General features: G+C 43.6%; 2 protein-coding genes across 2 annotated transcripts in view; one reads left to right on the forward strand and one right to left on the reverse strand.

Moving 5' to 3' along the window:
• Window positions 1-6,258, forward strand: part of ints6 (integrator complex subunit 6) — a 41,152-nt gene extending 34,894 nt beyond the window's left edge. Inside the window, 6 exon segments of the mRNA XM_034079190.2 lie at window positions 470-653; window positions 818-1,203; window positions 1,205-1,265; window positions 1,520-1,622; window positions 4,763-4,811; window positions 4,813-6,258. Coding sequence (XP_033935081.1) covers window positions 470-653; window positions 818-1,203; window positions 1,205-1,265; window positions 1,520-1,622; window positions 4,763-4,811; window positions 4,813-4,857 — 828 coding nt within the window. The 3' untranslated portion in view covers window positions 4,858-6,258.
• A 615-nt stretch (window positions 6,259-6,873) lies between these two features.
• Window positions 6,874-18,373, reverse strand: serpine3 (serpin peptidase inhibitor, clade E (nexin, plasminogen activator inhibitor type 1), member 3). Its single transcript, XM_034079191.1, has 9 exons — window positions 18,136-18,373; window positions 16,934-17,264; window positions 15,390-15,614; window positions 13,082-13,318; window positions 9,908-10,106; window positions 9,028-9,128; window positions 8,786-8,872; window positions 8,573-8,656; window positions 6,874-7,055 (listed from the first exon to the last, which is right to left on the reverse strand). Exons 2-9 carry the CDS (start codon window positions 17,196-17,198, stop codon window positions 7,003-7,005), a joined length of 1,251 nt encoding a protein of 416 aa, XP_033935082.1. The 5' UTR covers window positions 17,199-17,264; window positions 18,136-18,373; the 3' UTR covers window positions 6,874-7,002.
• Between the last annotated feature and the right edge of the window lie 238 nt (window positions 18,374-18,611).

The raw sequence follows: 18,611 nt of genomic DNA on the forward strand, positions 1-18,611 counted from the left end.
ATATCGTTTTTCATGACGACTCAGGTCTTCAAAGTCAACTTTATTGTCAATCTTCCAGTTTGTGTGTACAGAAACATGTACTTCTCAAGTACATCCAACTGCACCTTATATTCTACCTCACACCGTTTTTATAGAACACATAATTATTTCTAGTTTTGTAATTATCAACTGCACTGATAAATACAAAACTTACTTATTGACTTGTTTACATTTTGTACTGCCTTGACCGTATTGTTTTGTAAGCGTACTGTTCAATGTATCATAGGTCCAATTTATAGTCACTTAACATATTATATATTAAAAGTTTTAGCTTGTATATTAAAAATGATACTCATACTGTCTGTTATGTGTGATTGCTTGGAATTTCGCTGTACTCTGTCGTGACACTAAAGGAATCCAATCTAAGTAACAGACCAAGTCATGATTTGAGGAACATGTAAACTGACCCCTCCCTCCCCCCCCCTCTCAGGGCATGATGATCGACGAGGCGGATGAGTTTGTGACGGGCCCTCAGAACAAAGGGAAGCGACCGGGAGACAGCAGCAACATGACGGGCGGCGGGCCGAAGAGGCGGCGCTGCATGTCTCCTCTGCTGCGCCTCGGCAGAGCCTACACCCCCCCCGTAACCCCGCCTGCCAGCCCCCGACCAACAGGTAGGATTGATTAAAGCATTTTCAACTAAACGATAAATGGGGCGAAGCCTGCGAGCTGGTTCAGGCAGTCAACTCGAGCAACAATGATACATTAACACATGACGCGCCTCGTCCCCCTAAATGAATGTTTTGTGCTAAACACGTTATTTTCTCTGACCCTGCAGACGTGGACATGAGTGACGGAGCGTCTGAACCGGAACTGATCATCAACCACCTGAATCAGAACCACTACAGCTCAGACGAGAGCTCGGACTCGGAGGCGGACCTTCCCTCGGGGCCCGCCGGCCTCCAGGAGAACCACACGCTGGCCTCAGAGGAACAAGAGGAACACGAGGAGAATGAGGAGCACGAGGAGAACGAGGAGCACGAGGAGAACGAGGAGATCCAGGAGCTCCAGCACGGGGATGAGGAGGAGAACGGAGAGCCCGGGGAAGGGGATCTTGTGCTGGACGAAGAGGACGGAGCGGAGCTGGTGATGATGGACGACGACCAGCCGCCACGATACCTGTCGCCCACCGCTCTGAAGAAAAAGCACATTCACATCGAGACCCACGAAGGTCAACAACGAGCTGAGGACGCTCATCTACAAGGAGATCAGGAAACCCGGCAGACGTAAGTAGACGAGCTAAATCTGTGGAGGGGTGCTCAAATAAAAGGAACAGTTTATTGTCTTATTGGGGATGATTGTTCTCATACATATGCTTCAGATTGTGACAAATATTGTGAATAAAGACAATAGATGAAGGTAAAACGCTAAAGCACCTTAGATTGGTCAATAAATGATATCCTTCGGGACTCCAGGGTGTCCTGGAAAACACCTGCAATAATTAAGAGACGATTCTAATGTTTTCTCTTTCCTTTGGCAGACTATGAGAAGATCTCCCTACCTCCTGAAGCAGATCCAGGGAACCTCTGGACAACCCGGCTCATCTTCCTCCAAAACATCATCAAAGAGGCAAGCCAGGTAGTGTGTGTGTGTGTGTGTGTGGTGTGGGTTGTGTGTGTGTGTGTGTGGTGTGTATTGTGTGTGTGTGTGTGTGTGTGTGGGTGTTGTGGGTATGTGTGTGTGTGTGTGTGTGTGTGTGGTGTGTGTGTGTGTTGTGTGTGTGTGTGGTGTGTGATGTGTGTGTGCTGCTGTGTGTGGGTGGGTGTGTGTGTGTGTGTGTGATGTGTGTGTGTGTGGTGTGTGTGGTGTGTGTGTGTGTGGTGTGTGTGTGTGTGTGTGTGTGTGTGTGTGTGATGTGTGTGTGGTGTGGTGTGTGTGTGTGTGTGTGTGTGTGGTGTTGCACGTTGTTGTTCGCTTCTGGTGCTATCGAGCGCTAACCCTCGCCGATAATAAGGAGTGTTTTCAACAACAAGGTGGAGGGAGAGTCCTCTCCCGTCAGACTGAGAGACTCAGTGAGCTAAAGGACTCTCAGTGGGTCTCAAACGGTTTGGTCACCCATTAATGTAAACAATTATTTCCGAGGCACACGTTTATATGATCATTATAGAGAATAATGAAAAACAGGTATGAAAATACTTTATGACATTAAAACAAGAATAAACGTGTGAAAGGGGAGTAAATCTGTTTACAGTTCTGTTTCAAATGGGTGTTGAGAGAGGTATCCATAGATCTCTCCATGTTGCTCTCCAAGTGCACCAGATTGATGCATTGCCCCCGGACCAGCCCCTATGTGAGGTCCACACACCACCTATAAAAATAGCACTCGTGTGAACACACACACACTGTGTGTGTGTGTGTTCACGGCTGGACTGTTGGCACACATGTGAAGTTTGAGCACTTTTTGAACATTTTCATGGGAGTTATAGCAACATCGTGTTTTATGGCGAGGGAGCCAAATCTGAGATCTCACCATATGCCGTTTCCATGGAAACGGCATATGGTGAGATCTCAGATTTGGCGTAGAGCAAGTGAAGATTGGGAGACGATTGAACCGTGTCCATTGGACTTACAGCGACATCGTGTTTCATGGCGAGTGGTCTGTCGCCATGGCAAACGGCATTTGATGACACCCCATAATACGCTTAGATGCGTTGATGGCTGGCATCATTACCAAACCTGTGAAGTTTTGGGCCTTTTGGAGCATTTTCACTGAAAGTTATGAGAAAACCGTGTTTCATGGTGAGCATTGTGTTTGCCCATGGCAAAGGCATGTGAAGAAATCTCAAACTGTCTCGTTGTCTTCACGGCTGGACTGTTAGCACACATGTGAAGTTTGAGCACTTTTTGAACGAGTTAATGTATAGCGACATCGTCTTTTATGGCAAGGGATGCGTTTTCCATGGAAACGGCATATGATGACACCCCATAATTGACGTAGAGCTGTTGAGGGCAGGACCATTAACCTTTATCGAAGTCTGAAGTCCTCTGAGCCTAGCATGTCAGTTGGAGTTATGACATCGTCATGTTCCATGACACAGGTGTTTATATAATGAGCTAACGAGGTGTCCAGAGATCAAAGGTTTCCATTGTTCTGAATGAGAGATAAACCTCTTACATGTGAACGTTTTGTGTAAGAACCGTAGCAGATATCTGTGAAATTTCAAGGTCCTCATCTCAAGGACCTTGAGTATCTGAAGTGTGCTTTTTGTGTACTAAATCGATTAACTAAGGTGTGCGGCTGCTGCTGTGAGGAAATATCAGCCTGAAATTACAATGGACTTTAATGGAGACATGTTGGAAGTTTTTGTCACTTCATGCCCTCAAGAGGCATTTTGTTAAATTATTTTTTGCTAATTATTTATCATTTTCAAGCTACGAGATGTTTTTCCTACATTTTGTCATGAACAATTATGTCTCAGGAATGTAGGGTTTGGGAATTATGGCAGTTTTAAAAAAAAATATGAAGGCAATTCTCAAGATTTCCTACACTCTAGCTGTGACATCACGGACCTCTAGTTAAGGTTAAAAATCTGAAGAAGGCCTCTGTACCAAGGTCTGAACAATGTTTAATATCTCTAAAAGTAAGAATCAGATTTAAAAGTAGTTTTACACGAATAATGTCAGAAAGATGTGGAACATTTTAAAGTTGGAATGAGGTTTCTGAGTGAAGTATGAATGAACAGTTAGCCAGTTGAAGTCGCTATGAAGATTTTTCAAGTCTGAAGATTTTCTCCATTGACTTCAATAAATTAAAAATGTGATGAATTATGGGATGTATCTCTGGAATCATGAAAGTTATGAATGATAAAAGTAATAGCACTCGATTCCCGACCGAGCTGAACGTTTTGATGGTTTGAACGGAAGTTTTCCTGCGATGTTCAATGCGGCGGAAGGAGAAGATCGGCCAAATAAGGGGTGGAATAAAATTAAAGAATTTCGTGCGTAGAAGAACAGATAACAGTTAACAGCATTCCCACTAAATTAACTACGTCTGAAAGCAGAAGGCTAGGGCAATTGATTGCATCATTCAGTGCTCATGTCACAAAACAAGATTGCATTGGTGGGACATGTAGTTTATGGGCAAACGTGCCCCTGTAAAGTGGCATGTAACTGTATAATAAACTTATTATATTCTTTGCATGCACCATAGATCCTAAATCTCTCTATTCTAGTTCTATATCCTTGTTTGTTTATTTCGTTTAATTTCTTCACTCTGAAAATTAGATTAAATAATAAAAAACAAACTCAAAGTATCAATTTCTCTCTGAATTGTCAAATAGACTGACTTGTGAATAGTCTTAAAGGTGGGGTAGGTAATTCACTTACTGAAACACTTGTTATATTCCATGGAATGCTCTTAACATCCCGATAGCAATGAATATCTTAAATGCTTAAAAAGGTCATTTCTGGAAGCCGTGGCGCTGTAAAAAGCACGACCAATCATCTGAGCCGGCTAAAGTAACTGGATGGCCTACCTGCCTGTCAGCCTTCCATCTGGGCACACGCTTATCTCGTGCCCTCATTGGTCATGTGCGTGTTCGTGTGTGTTGGAGGCGGGGCTCTGTAAGGAAGTCTGAAGGAAGGGGGCAGATTTTTTCCGGTTGCGTATTTTCAGATTCTCGCGCACTCGAGCTGGTTTCCTTCTCCATTCTTACCCTACCTTTAAATTGCTTCAGAATTCAGGGATTACATTTTATTTGTAACCGTTTGTTCCTCACTTCAGGTTCAAGAAGCGCGTTCTCATCGAGCAGCTGGAGAACTTCCTGGAAGAGAATCCACACCAGATCCATGAACATGAACCATGTGGACACACTCTGAGACCGATCATTCCCAAAACTGAACTCTCTGATGATGAACCCTCCACTTCCCCGACGAGACGAGGCATCCAGCTCCGGTCGCGTACGTTTGCACAGTTTGACCCAAAGTCAGTGTTGACCCTGGAGGATGCATTGAGCATGTTTCAGGGGAATGAGGAGCCATTTTATCGCTACAGGTGAAGTGTTGGTCTACTCAAGTGAGGTTTTCGGCCTGCAGAACATTTGAGGATGTTGTCTGATCTCCGAACCCATCCAGCCCATTTTAGATGTTCCTCATTTTAAAAAGGAGGAGAAGGATTAAACGAGGGCAGTGCAGGACTTTCTGCAGAAGAGCAGATGTTGACTTTTATTATGATGTGATTGTGTAGGAAGGGTTCAGGTTGTGTGTCGGTAACTCAGGGTCGAACGGGATCCGGCGGAGATGCTCATAAAAACATTCATTTGCTAATTTTTCCTCTTCTTGTCAGGGACGGGTTGTTTGTGGGAGGGGATGAGTCTTGTTGTTCTGTTTGTTTGAAAATGAACTTTCTACACTCCACTAACTGAAGCACTCCAATGCGACGCTCTTATGACTCGACTCAGTAATGCATTTGTCAACTACTTACCAGACTGACAATTGATATTATTGAGCAGTAACTAAGGAATGGTGTCTGGAAACTTAAAAAAAAACAATTGTTTTTTGCAATACAGGTTTTATGAGAGAGCGACACAAAGTTAAAATCACTTTCAATGATCCGACATCATTGGTTACAAATGTTGAAATACAGGGACAAAAAGCTCAGGAAGTAACACGAACGCATCCTAATCAGCAATAACATTGGAGCTAGTTTCCCCCCCCCTCTCCATTGTTATCTTAATTTAAAACCTGAAACTGTTCCCTGAGTGTTGATGAGGCGAGGTCTCGGATGCCAGCTTTTCCCAACGTGCTGGTCGCTGCCAAATAACTAACCCCCCCCCTCCTCCCTCCCCACCCGCCATGAATCTCAAATCAACTTCTTGGCACTTAACCGTGAATGCACTTGTGTACATTTGAGAATGTTTATTTATGGTAATTTAAAAAGAAATTAGAAGTTTTTCGAGAGTTCTTTGTCCAATGTTCTCAAATATACACAAATAATCTGTATTAAGAGGTCAAGCGTTGATTTCCTGATTCTGAGGGCAGCCCTCTTCTGTTCCCTCCCTCCTCGGACAGGGACCAAATCTGCCATACTTGTCTTTGTTTGTGAAGAGGCCGCTACCAAAAGAGTATTTTGAATACACTGTAAAGATGTAAATAACCCTAGAGTACTATTTAAAAGAGAATGTTCAGTGGAAAAATGGCCTTTTTGTAAGTATTTCCATGAATAAAGTTTCTATTTTACACTGTGAAGGGCCATGTAAATAAAGTGTTCAGTAAATGTGACTGTGTTTTTTTTTTCCACGTTTGTCACCAGAAAAGCCTTTTTTTAATTCACAATGACCAGGGGGTCCGCGGGGTCTTAACAAGTATTACAAGTTGATAAATCAATTTAGCGAAAATTAAGGCTATTAAAAAGTATTAAATGGCATTTTCCAAGGTGTTACATTGTGTAGCTTGTTTCCAATAAGTATATAAATGGTCCAGAGAGGTTGTGTTCTACAGTCTGCCTGAATGTAGTCGTGGCGTAGGTGTGTAGTGTGATTCTGTAGTTTATTGATGGCATCCCGTTGGATCTGACGTCGTCTGAACAGGACGTCGCACGCTCACTGCTTGATAGCGCGCGAAGCTCCGTTTACGCCGGTTGCTAAGCAACATCGTTATGGGGAAATGCAAGTTAGCATCCAAATGGTTGGAAGATAAGGAGGAAGGACAATCAATGCTGTATATAGTCAATGTGAGGTAAAGTGTGTCGCCAAGGTAACCGGTTAGAACTCAAAGTCGCAATGAGGTCTTAAAATGTGTGGAAAGGGTCTTTAAAAAGGTCTTAAGAGGTCTGACATGTGACTTCAGGACTCCTGCATACAGCCTGGTGACGGAATAAAGGACCAAAACACCCTCGGCGTAAAAACATGTATTAAAATTTTATTTACAGACATGTACAAAAATATTATCCCTCTTCCTGAAGTGTCCGTGGCGTGGACCCTCCCGTTGGTCCACAAATAAATACCAGTAGTGTGTGTGAGATTCTTAGGGTGTTTGGTCCGCTGGGTTCATCACTCGGCCCATAAACAAGATGGATCCTGAAACAAAACACAACAAAGGTTTGCATTTATTCACTTTAAAGAATCTTTGTCTTCCTAAAAGACACTTTGTGAAGAATATGTGATTGTAAAAGAGGCCCTACTATGCTTTTGGGGGGGGGGTTCCCTTTTGTGTAATGTGTTGTAAATCTGGGGTGTCAAACTCAAACACACAGTGGGCCAAAATTAAAAAATGGGTGCTAGTGGAGGGCCAGACTGGTTCAATGTTTATTGCAGAACTTATTGAAATGAACTTATTGCACATTTTAAACCTGGAACTAACAAAGCTTAAATTATTGCCTATAAAAACAACATTAAATAATCAGTTGCATTCATTTCTCATGGCTCTATCTGCAGCTTTTCAGAGTCATTTCTTATCATTACATTTCTCCACAGGCCAACAACAGCTTCAACAAAACTATTTCCCTCAAAGAGAAACCAAACATGCCCTGCTGTCCTGAGAGAAAGTGCAGAAGGAAGCATCCATTGAACTCAGTGTGCTGCTCTGGGATGCTAGCTCAGATACTTGGCATCTCATCTCGGGGGCAAGGTCATCAATGTTTGGGGTCAGGCTCTGAGCGGAGGAGACCCTCAGGATGGAGGGAAGGTGTGCGTGCAATATACCGGGGGTCAGATCTAATAGTAATTATCCTGCGGGCCGAAATTAAATCCACCACGGCAAGGCAAGTTTATTTATATAGCACCTTTCAACACAAGGCAATTCAAAGTGCTTAACAAAAAATGAAAGAAAAGAAAATGGCATTTAAAATCAGTCATTAAAAAGAAAATATAATAAAATAAACATTAAAAGAAAAAATACATGGATAAAAGTTACAGTGCAGTTTAAGATGTGAATAGTTCAATTAAAAGCAGCGACAAAAAGAAAAGTCTTTAGTCTGGATTTAAAAGTAGTCAGAGCTGCAGCGGACCGGCAGGTTTAAACTAAAGGGCCTGATTTGAGTTTGACACATGTGATGTAAATGGTCTGCAAAGGCTACAATCCCAAAGTTCCCTTCAGAGGGAGTTTCTCTCCCACAGAGAGGGAGTAGTAAGCACACAACTGGATAAATGAAACTCGGATTATACTGAATGAGACGCATAATTTCACAGAATTTTTTAATAAACCCATCCACCATTTACTTCAGTTCATTAAGACTTTTCTGTGTTTTGATTCCTCATTTAGTGTGAAGGCATGCGAGAAAAGCAATGTTTTCTTCAAGAATTTAAGGTAACTTCAAGTAAATAATTCATATAAAAAGTAGTTTTTAGTAGTTTTAAGTGTAAAGTACTAATTTATGGTTTTTCTTTGAAAGAAAATCAGACCGTATAAATGATTGCACATTGTTGCATTCAGTCCCCGTGGCAGTGTATTTTTGTATTTAACAACTAGAGGGCGCCAGATCTGAAATATAAAAATCCTACACATGGAGGCCGTTCGAGTTAAACATACACAACTTTGTGTTATTTTAAGTAGCGAACTGCAGAGGGAAACCGTTTGATTAAAATTAAATCCATACCTGTGTTGACTTGTCGTATCAGAAATAGGAACGGCCGGTCCGCTTTGAAGACAGGAGCACGGGATCTCTTGAGAAGCACCATAGCTGCAAGGAGAATAAATGAAAATAACGCACCGTCCCATAACCTAATCCGTTAAAAAGGTATGGTTACAGGGGAGTAGAATCGTGTTAAGACGACATTTCTGTCTCATTATTTTGCAGGGAATTTCTCACCTGTAGCTGCAGCTGCCTTCGTCCCGTCTTCTGTGACTTCTATCCTCACTTCATGGAAAGCATCAGAAACATAAAGACTTTCCTCCGCTGCAGGAACAAAAAACAAGCGGTCAGTATTTCCTGTGTGACCGGAGTACATTTTGAGGAATTTGCTACATTTTGCTTCTAATAATTATGTACATTTACTAGTAGGGTTTTTTCATGCCGTACTTTTACTTGGGTGCATGAGTTGATGTACTGACCTGATATTTCAGAGAAGTCCGCTGCTGTCGGGTTGAAGGCGTCGCTGATGCCCATGGCGGGAAGAACCGACCTCAGGTTGAACTTGTTCTGCATCCTGAACCTGAGAACACCAGACAGAAACATGTTCATACATCTGAAATTATGAAGGGAGAAGTATCACCATCCTTTAATTCATTAACAATTCTTAAATCACGCAAAAATAAAGAATAAAATTCCTGCATTGAAATGTTACTCAAGAAAAACTAAGTGAGTATCGTCAATCTAAATGTACCCAATGCAGAACAATCTAAAATAAAAACGAGACAAAAAAAATCGAATGAATAGAAAATAGTGTTGTGACGTTCACGAACGATCCGATTCTTTTGAACGACTCTTTGGTACGAATGAAGGGAACCGAGTCCTACTTAGTGAGAGCCGTTATTTTTACCGTTGGTTCACTGCCTGCCATAAATCCAGTCGCCTTTAAAGGAACTTGCTTTCCTGAATGCAAATGTTTTGCCGTAGGTGATGGCATAACGCTGATGGCTGCTTGAGTAGTAGTTTGGCTGGCTGAGAAATGCAGCAAGTTATACATTTTCTGTGAGTAAAAGTAGATTTCTGGCAATACAGTCAATCATTATCCCCGTGATTATTAACCCCGCCCCCTTTAAAAAAAAGAGGTTATTTTCAACGGCTCTTTTCAACGGCTCTCGGAAAGGAACGGCTTCAAAGAGCCGTAATTCCCATCACTATAGAAAATGACCTAAATAATTATAAATGCCATTTAACTTTTCTTAGCTGGCTTACCACACTATGGTATGTGTAAAATACTTAATTGAATTGTAGCCTAGATTGAGTGTGAGGCTAAAACTCATGTGTACCAGGGTGCATGATCCGAACCTGGGGAGGAAGACGTCCATCTTGGTTCTGCGCAGGCCACTTTCCCATGATGCAAGCTGCCGGGCGGTGAGCTGCGACTCGATGCAGGACAGAGGGGTCTTCCTCTCGCTCGGCAGCACCACCTGCAGGCTGAGCGAGAGGCCCAGGTACGGCAGCTCCAGCACGGTGTAGCGGTGATCTGAGGCCGTCCTGAACTGACCTGAGGGGGGGGGACACACACCTTCAGGTTTATCACTCTCTACCTAATAAATAGCCCACAATCAAAAGATCTGACGAATACAATGATATAAAATGATAACGATATTTATAATACACATCTATTTACTGGGAATTCACTTTAAAGGTCCCCTATTATACTGTTTTACATCAATATCTTATAGCTCTCAGATATATACAGAACCTGTCTCTGATTGGCTGAAACACCAAACAGATCATTGCAGCATTACCCATAACCCCCTCTGTTTCAGCCCTGTTTCCAAAGTGCTGATTCTCTGTCTGTTACTTCAGATGAAAATAAGGAGCCCCTCCCCACGCCCCTCTGAGAGCGATTTGGTTTGGGGGGGGGGGGGGGGTTTATCTTGGTTGCTGATTGGCTAATGGCTACACAAGACAACACATCGTTATGACATCATAAAGTGGCCAAAATCTGATCAGCTCATTTTCAGACAGGTTTTTATAGAAATGGATCAAAAAGAGAGAAAATCTTTGTTCCTGAAACTTTCAGAGTCTCTTTCCACAGAGGGGACACATGTTGATGAAGAAGAGACATGAAGAAGAGGGGACACATGTTGATGTAGAAGAGACATGAAGAAGAGGGGACACATGTTGATGTAGAAGAGACATGGAGAAGAGGAGACACATGTTGATGTAGAAGAGACATGAAGAAGAGGGGACACATGTTGATGTAGAAGAGACATGGAGAAGAGGGGACACATGTTGATGTAGAAGAGACATGAAGAAGAGGGGACACGTGTTGATGTAGAAGAGACATGAAGAAGAGGGGACACGTGTTGATGTAGAAGAGACATGAAGAAGAGGGGACACGTGTTGATGTAGAAGAGACATGAAGAAGAGGGGACACATGTTGATGTAGAAGAGACATGAAGAAGAGGGGACACATGTTGATGTAGAAGAGACATGAAGAAGAGGGGACACATGTTGATGTAGAAGAGACATGAAGAAGAGGGGACACATGTTGATGTAGAAGAGACATGAAGAAGAGGGGACACATGTTGATGTAGAAGAGACACGAAGAAGAGGGGACACATGTTGATGTAGAAGAGACACGAAGAAGAGGGGACACATGTTGATGTAGAAGAGACACGAAGAAGAGGGGACACATGTTGATGTAGAAGAGACATGAAGAAGAGGGGACACATGTTGATGTAGAAGAGACACGAAGAAGAGGGGACACATGTTGATGTAGAAGAGACATGAAGAAGAGGGGACACATGTTGATGTAGAAGAGACATGAAGAAGAGGGGACACATGTTGATGTAGAAGAGACATGAAGAAGAGGGGACACGTGGTGATGTAGAAGAGACATGAAGAAGAGGGGACACGTGTTGATGTAGAAGAGACATGAAGAAGAGGGGACACGTGTTGATGTAGAAGAGACATGAAGAAGAGGGGACACGTGTTGATGTAGAAGAGACATGAAGAAGAGGGGACACGTGTTGATGTAGAAGAGACATGAAGAAGAGGGGACACATGGTGATGTAGAAGAGACATGAAGAAGAGGGGACACATGGTGATGTAGAAGAGACATGAAGAAGAGGGGACACATGTTGATGTAGAAGAGACATGAGGAAGAGGGGACACATGTTGATGTCGATGAGACATGGAGAAGAGGGGACACATGTTGATGAAGAAGAGACATGAAGAAGAGGGGACACATGTTGATGTAGAAGAGACATGAAGAAGAGGGGACACATGTTGATGTAGAAGAGACATGAAGAAGAGGGGACACATGGTGATGTAGAAGAGACATGAAGAAGAGGGGACACATGTTGATGTAGAAGAGACATGAGGAAGAGGGGACACATGTTGATGTCGATGAGACATGGAGAAGAGGGGACACATGTTGATGAAGAAGAGACATGAAGAAGAGGGGACACATGTTGATGTAGAAGAGACATGAAGAAGAGGGGACACATGTTGATGTAGAAGAGACATGAAGAAGAGGGGACACATGGTGATGTAGAAGAGACATGAAGAAGAGGGGACACATGTTGATGTAGAAGAGACATGAGGAAGAGGGGACACATGTTGATGTAGAAGAGACATGAGGAAGAGGGGACACATGGTGATGTCGATGAGACATGGAGAAGAGGGGACACATGTTGATGAAGAAGAGACATGAAGAAGAGGGGACACATGTTGATGTAGAAGAGACACATGTTGATGTAGAAGAGACATGAAGAAGAGGGGACACATGTTGATGTAGAAGAGACATGAAGAAGAGGGGACACATGTTGATGTAGAAGAGACATGAAGAAGAGGGGACACATGTTGATGTAGAAGAGACATGAAGAAGAGGGGACACGTGTTGATGTAGAAGAGACATGAAGAAGAGGGGACACGTGTTGATGTAGAAGAGAAATGAAGAAGAGGGGACACGTGTTGATGTAGAAGAGACATGAAGAAGAGGGGACACGTGTTGATGTAGAAGAGACATGAAGAAGAGGGGACACATGTTGATGTAGAAGAGACATGAAGAAGAGGGGACACATGTTGATGTAGAAGAGACAAGAAGAAGAGGGGACACATGTTGATGTAGAAGAGACATGAAGAAGAGGGGACACATGTTGATGTGGAAGAGACATGAAGAAGAGGGGACACATGTTGATGTAGAAGAGACATGAAGAAGAGGGGACACATGTTGATGTAGAGGAGACATGAAGAAGAGGGGACACATGTTGATGTAGAAGAGACATGAAGAAGAGGGGACACATGTTGATGTAGAAGAGACATGGAGAAGAGGGGACACATGTTGATGGAGAAGAGGGGACACATGTTGATGTGGAAGAGACATGAAGAAGAGGGGACACATGTTGATGTAGAAGAGACATGAAGAAGAGGATTTTGCACAATAGGTGACCTTTAAGACAACAGTGGTGTCAAATGACAGAGAAGAAGGGAAAATGTCCTCCTGTATTAATGATCGGTTCTTACCGAAGCTGACCTCTGTGGCCTGGTACATCATGGGCACTTTGATGGCGCTGCCGTCAGGGAGGGTGAAGGGCAGGTTCTGAGTGTTGGTGAACAGAAACTGTTTCTGCCAGACGCCCCTGAACGCCACGGTGTTCACGAGGGCCATCTGCAGCCGGTGGCCCCACCACAGAGCCTCCGCCTGGGCCTCGCCGGACCCCGACAGCTCCCCGCTGCTGCTGCCCGACTGGAGGGGCTCGTCTGGAGGGAGCAACGGAAGAACAAGCTTAATGTGAAGGTTTGTAGCTTTCAATGCATCTCTAAGAAGCTAGAAGTCCCCTGGATAAGGCTTTGGGAGTAACTTATTACAAGTAACATGATTATGAAATCAAGATACGCAAAACAAGTGACTGTATTCCCTTACATCAGGGGTGTCAAACTCAAGGCCCGGGGGCCACATTCGGCCCGCGACTTCATTTTATGTGGCCCCACAAGAGCTTGCAAAGAATATAATATGTTTATTATACGGTTACATGCTACAGAAGCACGTTGCCCATAAACTACATGTCCCACAATGCATCTCAAATATGACTTTTTTCTCAGAATTTGCCTTTTTTTCTTCAAAATATGCATTTTTTCATAGAATTCCTTTTTCTCAGAATTAGATTTTTATTTCAAAATGTCACTTCTATTTCTTTTTTCTCCAGAATTTGGCTTTTCTTTTTAAATCATTTTGGGACATACGCACTGAAGAGACTTGCAATTATTTGCCCTATCTTCTGCTTTCAGACGTAGTTAATTATGAAGTTATTACCCTATCCGATGATAATCCAATGCAGAGGCAATGATGTAATATAATACATTATTTTATATATATGATATATTTATTTTTATATAGTCTTAAAGTTACAACCGGCCCTTTGAGTGCAACCATAATGCTGATGTGGCCCGCGATGAAATTGAGTTTGACACCCCTGCTTTACATTGACATTACATTTCTGAAAATCAGGGATTACAATCTTATTGGCAGCATAAAAAAAACAGCATATCTTGTTTCTGTCCCTTTCCCCACATGTTTCCATAGTGTCATAACATGATTAAAAGAAGAAGCTGAACAAAAACTTTGTTTATGGCAGTGGTTCTCAAACTTTTTCTGTCAGGCCCCCCCTTTGGAGAAAAAAAAAAGTCAGGCCCCCCCAACACAAATAGTCAGGCTCAGGGGCGGCGCCAGAGATTTATTTTGGGGGTGATGGGGGGTAGATTGACGTTTCATAGAGGGAGCTCAAACATTTAGGGTTTCCCATTAATGTACCGGGCGCTACAGTGGAACGTTCTACTGCAACAATCCCCACGCACACACACAGTGTGACTGTTACAATGGAGGCTCGATCATCAGCTCACGGCATATAGGTCTAAGCAGGGGTCGAGTGCTATTTTTATAGGTGGTGTGTGGACCTCACATAGGGGCTGGTCCGGGGGCAATGCATCAATCTGGTGCACTTGGAGAGCAACATGGAGAGATCTATGGATACCTCTCTCAACACCCATTTGAAACAGAACTGTAAACAGATTTACTCCCCTTTCAAACGTTATTCTTGTTTTAATGTCATAAAGTATTTCATACCTGTTTTTCATTTATTCTCTATAATGATCATATAAACGTGTGCCTCGGAAATAATTGTTTACATTAATGGTGACCAAACCGTTTGAGACCCACTGAGAGTCCTTTAGCTCACTGAGTCTCTCAGTCTGACGGGAGAGGACTCTCCTCCACCTTGTTGTTGAAAACACTCCTTATATCCGTTAGCGTAGCTCGCTAGCACCAGAAGCTAACCACACACACACACACACACACACACACACACACACACACACACACACACACACACACACACACACACACACACACACACACACACACACACACACACACACACACACACACACACACACACACAATTATTTTCGAATCAATACTTTTTTAATTATGCTTTATTTATTTTGTATCTCGCCCCCCACTCTGAGAACCGCTGGTTTATGGTATGTTTATCTTCCTTTAACACCCTTCCCTGTAATGTGACAGTTTTGTGAATTAGGCAGAAAAAACTTCAACAGCCAAATGCAAAGTAAAAGAAAAAGTAGTTTATGTAGGACTTGTAACAGAGTATTTCTACACTGCAGTATGAATACTTTTACTATGAAGCTGGAGACCGCATAATAATCCTTGGTGGATTCACTCCAAGCAAACATTTGATATTACACATGCTAATTCCTTTCATTTTTAATACATATAAATATAGATGTTACTGTTTTTATGAAGCTAGTTTCTTACCGTGGTTGTTCCCCGCTCTCTCCTGCTGCTGCCTGGGGTTGGGCTGGCTGAAGTTGGCCCTCACCACGCTGGTGTTAGCCCACACAGCTGCATGTTTAGTGAACTCCGAGAGGAGCTGGACGCCGCTCTGGACGAACAGCGTGCAGGTCTGCTGCAGCCAGATCCCCTGGCTGTTGTTCCTCATGTCGCTGTGCGAATGCAACAGGAAGTTTTGAACAGTGGCATCTGCAGGAAGAGAAGAGAACAGGTCAGACGTGGGGTTTCACTACAAGCTGGAGGACATTCATGAGAAGGGGTCAGGTTCATATTTGTATTCTGTGTCTCTACTGGGACATGTCTCCATGCTCTAATGTTCAAAAAGCTCTTTATTTTTCTCACACTACCTGTGCTGCAGCACCTCTTTTCACCCTCTGTCTGAAACCAGAGCCCAGTCTGCTCTGATTGGTTAGCTGGCCGGCTCAGTTGGGTTTGGTCAACCTGCTTAGAGATGTCCCGCCAATTAGCCTATTGTGCAATGTGCTGGAGCTCCAGCAAATAGAAGTGAGAGTGTTACCTAGTGATGTCACTATGTTACGGAAGTAAACAAAGCAGTCCAATGGAGGCGTTTCTTTCTACAGGGCCACTTCTCTATATTAAAAGCTTTCTGTACAAGAATGGCTCTTGTGCAACAGAGCTGCAAACCACTCAAGTACTGCAAACTCTTAAGAAGTTGTTGTATATAGCAATCATAATTTAAAGAAATATAGTTCACACCACTTCAGAACATAACTCCAAAACTGATTTTCTGCAACTGAATTCGCAGCATTTCACTGCAGGATTATGCAAAAACTAATTATGATGCCATCATCATCATCATCATCCCTGGATATCTGACATGCATCACCACATCATGACGGTAAAACAAACAGCAGCTCCAACTCTCCTTGTGTTAGTACTGGAACGCGCTGACCTCTCGACCCCGGGCCGAGCTGCAGGAGCAGTTTAATGAGATTAGAGTTGCTGTGGAGGCAGGTATTATGGCTCCAGACACCGCTGTGCTCTGAGGCAGCAGCAGCACCGCTCCACACCTCCTGGTACCAACAGCACTGAGGTCCACTAACAACCTCACTGCTCCCACTAACTCCACCTTCATCTGCATATGCAAAGTCTGGGATGCTCCGTGTTGGGAAAATACTGAATGTCCTCTTCCAGTATGAGAGCAACATGATAACAAAGGTATCCCAACTGCAGCTGTGAACATGACAGGATGTGTGAGTACCTGGAAGAGCATCAGGACTGTTTGAGGCAGATGATAGCTCTGTGATTAACATGATGATTCAGCCTCTATGGAGATAGACATCAAGCATGCTCATTTCTGACGTGGAGATAATCTGAAGTAAACATTGAATACTGCTTTCTGTTCCTCCATCTTGTGACTGTGTGACTCCCTCTCTTGGATATCAGCATGTGAAGGACACTGCTCAGGAACTAGTGGATGCTCTGTATGTGAGGACTACTTCCATTCTGAAAATCTAGCCGAGTGATATTTTTCGAACACTCCGTACCCTTCACACTGTATCCGAGGGCCCCCTCCAGCTGAGCCAGGGTGTTCCCCCGGGCCCCGAGCTGCAGCAGCCCCAGAGACAGGGACACGCTCACTGGAGACACGATGAGGTTGGAGATGTTCTCCGTCTCGGTGAGCGTCTGGTAGAGGCTGACGGAGAAGCGGTTGTGCAACTCTCCCATGCCGTCCTGAAGGCTGCTGCTGCACCGGCTCCTCTCCACCAACCAGAAGCAAACGACGAGGGAAGCCAGCAGCGGGCGACACATGTCCTCAGAGCTGCAGGAGGGAAGGAGGGGGGGGGGGGCTGCAACAAGGGGCCGAAAAACGTAAGCCTGTAGGACAAAACGAAGGGCAGTAAGTACTGAGGTCAGGGAGGTCAAGCAGCAGGCAAATACCAACTCTCAGTAGTGTGATGATATTGTGGAATCACTTTACAAATTAATGCTTGTTTAATGTACAAATGAGAAACTTTGACTGAGGTTAACCTTTATTCACTTCTGATGTCCTTTTTAACCTCGTTTTATACGTATCTTGCTACTCTTACTTAAGTAAATGATCTAAATACTTCTTACTGAGCTGCATAAGTAATGGAAAATATAATAATCAGTAGCCTATACTAATCATTGATAGATTAAAGGGCCTACAGTGAGCCCACATTTCCATCAACTGCAAAATATCCCCAGAACTAGTCAGGTCGACGAGCGACTCGAAACTACCAAACAAGACTCAAAATGACCATAAAGAGACATAATATTACCAAAAAGGACCCTAAAATTTGCAGAGAACCAAAAAACAACAGTAAAAGCAAGCAATTGAACACAAAAATATACAGAATAAAAGCCTCAAAATGACCACACAATGGCACAAAACAGCATAAAAGAGACAAAATGATCAAGATGACCCCAAATAGACACAGCATTTCCACAAGTAGACTACCCTAAACCCCAAAGAACTCAAACGTGACCACAGAGAAACTAAACATTACCAAAAATAGGCTCAAAATAGCCAATAAAAGATCAAAAAACACTGTATGGCATGCTCTTATGGATAGAAGGGGTATACTCTCCCATTAGGTTAGGTCCACCTTAGGTTAATTTAATGCACAATAGAGAGATCATTGTTCCTCCTCAGGAGAAATAGAACCGTGATGATTTCCCGTTGGGGTCTCAGCTAAGTCAAAACACAGACAGGTGCGGTTCCTACCTGCGCACAGGTGAGTAATATCCGGGTAATTCCAGCTGTTCACATGCAGCCTCAGCAGGTGTGTCCTGTGTGTCCCAGGCTGTCAGTCCCTGTCCCCGGTCTGTGAAACGGTCCTCAGTGGTCCCCGGCTCTCCGTCTCTCTGCTGGTCCCCTCTCTGTGAGGCTGTAGTCATAAGACCGTGTTTAAAGGGGAACCGTGTTTGCGGTCTCCGTCGGCGATGTCCGTACCACTCGTCCTGGTTCCTGCTCCCTGGGGCTATAAGGAGCCAGGCGGAGGGAGGCAGGTCACTGAGCAGCAAATCCCAACCGAGCAGAGGGAGGAAGGACAACACTCCCACTCAGGACAGCACAGCACGCATGAGTGGAAGTTTCTGATATTTTAATTATGTTCATTCCAGATAGGAGCAAATTCCCGCCAAGAATAAAGTCAGGTGTCTGGAGTTAAAGTGGAGTTCATCAAGATATCTGTGTTTGGA

Source organism: Pseudochaenichthys georgianus, unplaced genomic scaffold (assembly GCF_902827115.2).
Source record: "Pseudochaenichthys georgianus unplaced genomic scaffold, fPseGeo1.2 scaffold_557_arrow_ctg1, whole genome shotgun sequence".
In the NCBI taxonomy this organism is placed as follows: Eukaryota; Metazoa; Chordata; class Actinopteri; order Perciformes; family Channichthyidae; genus Pseudochaenichthys; species Pseudochaenichthys georgianus.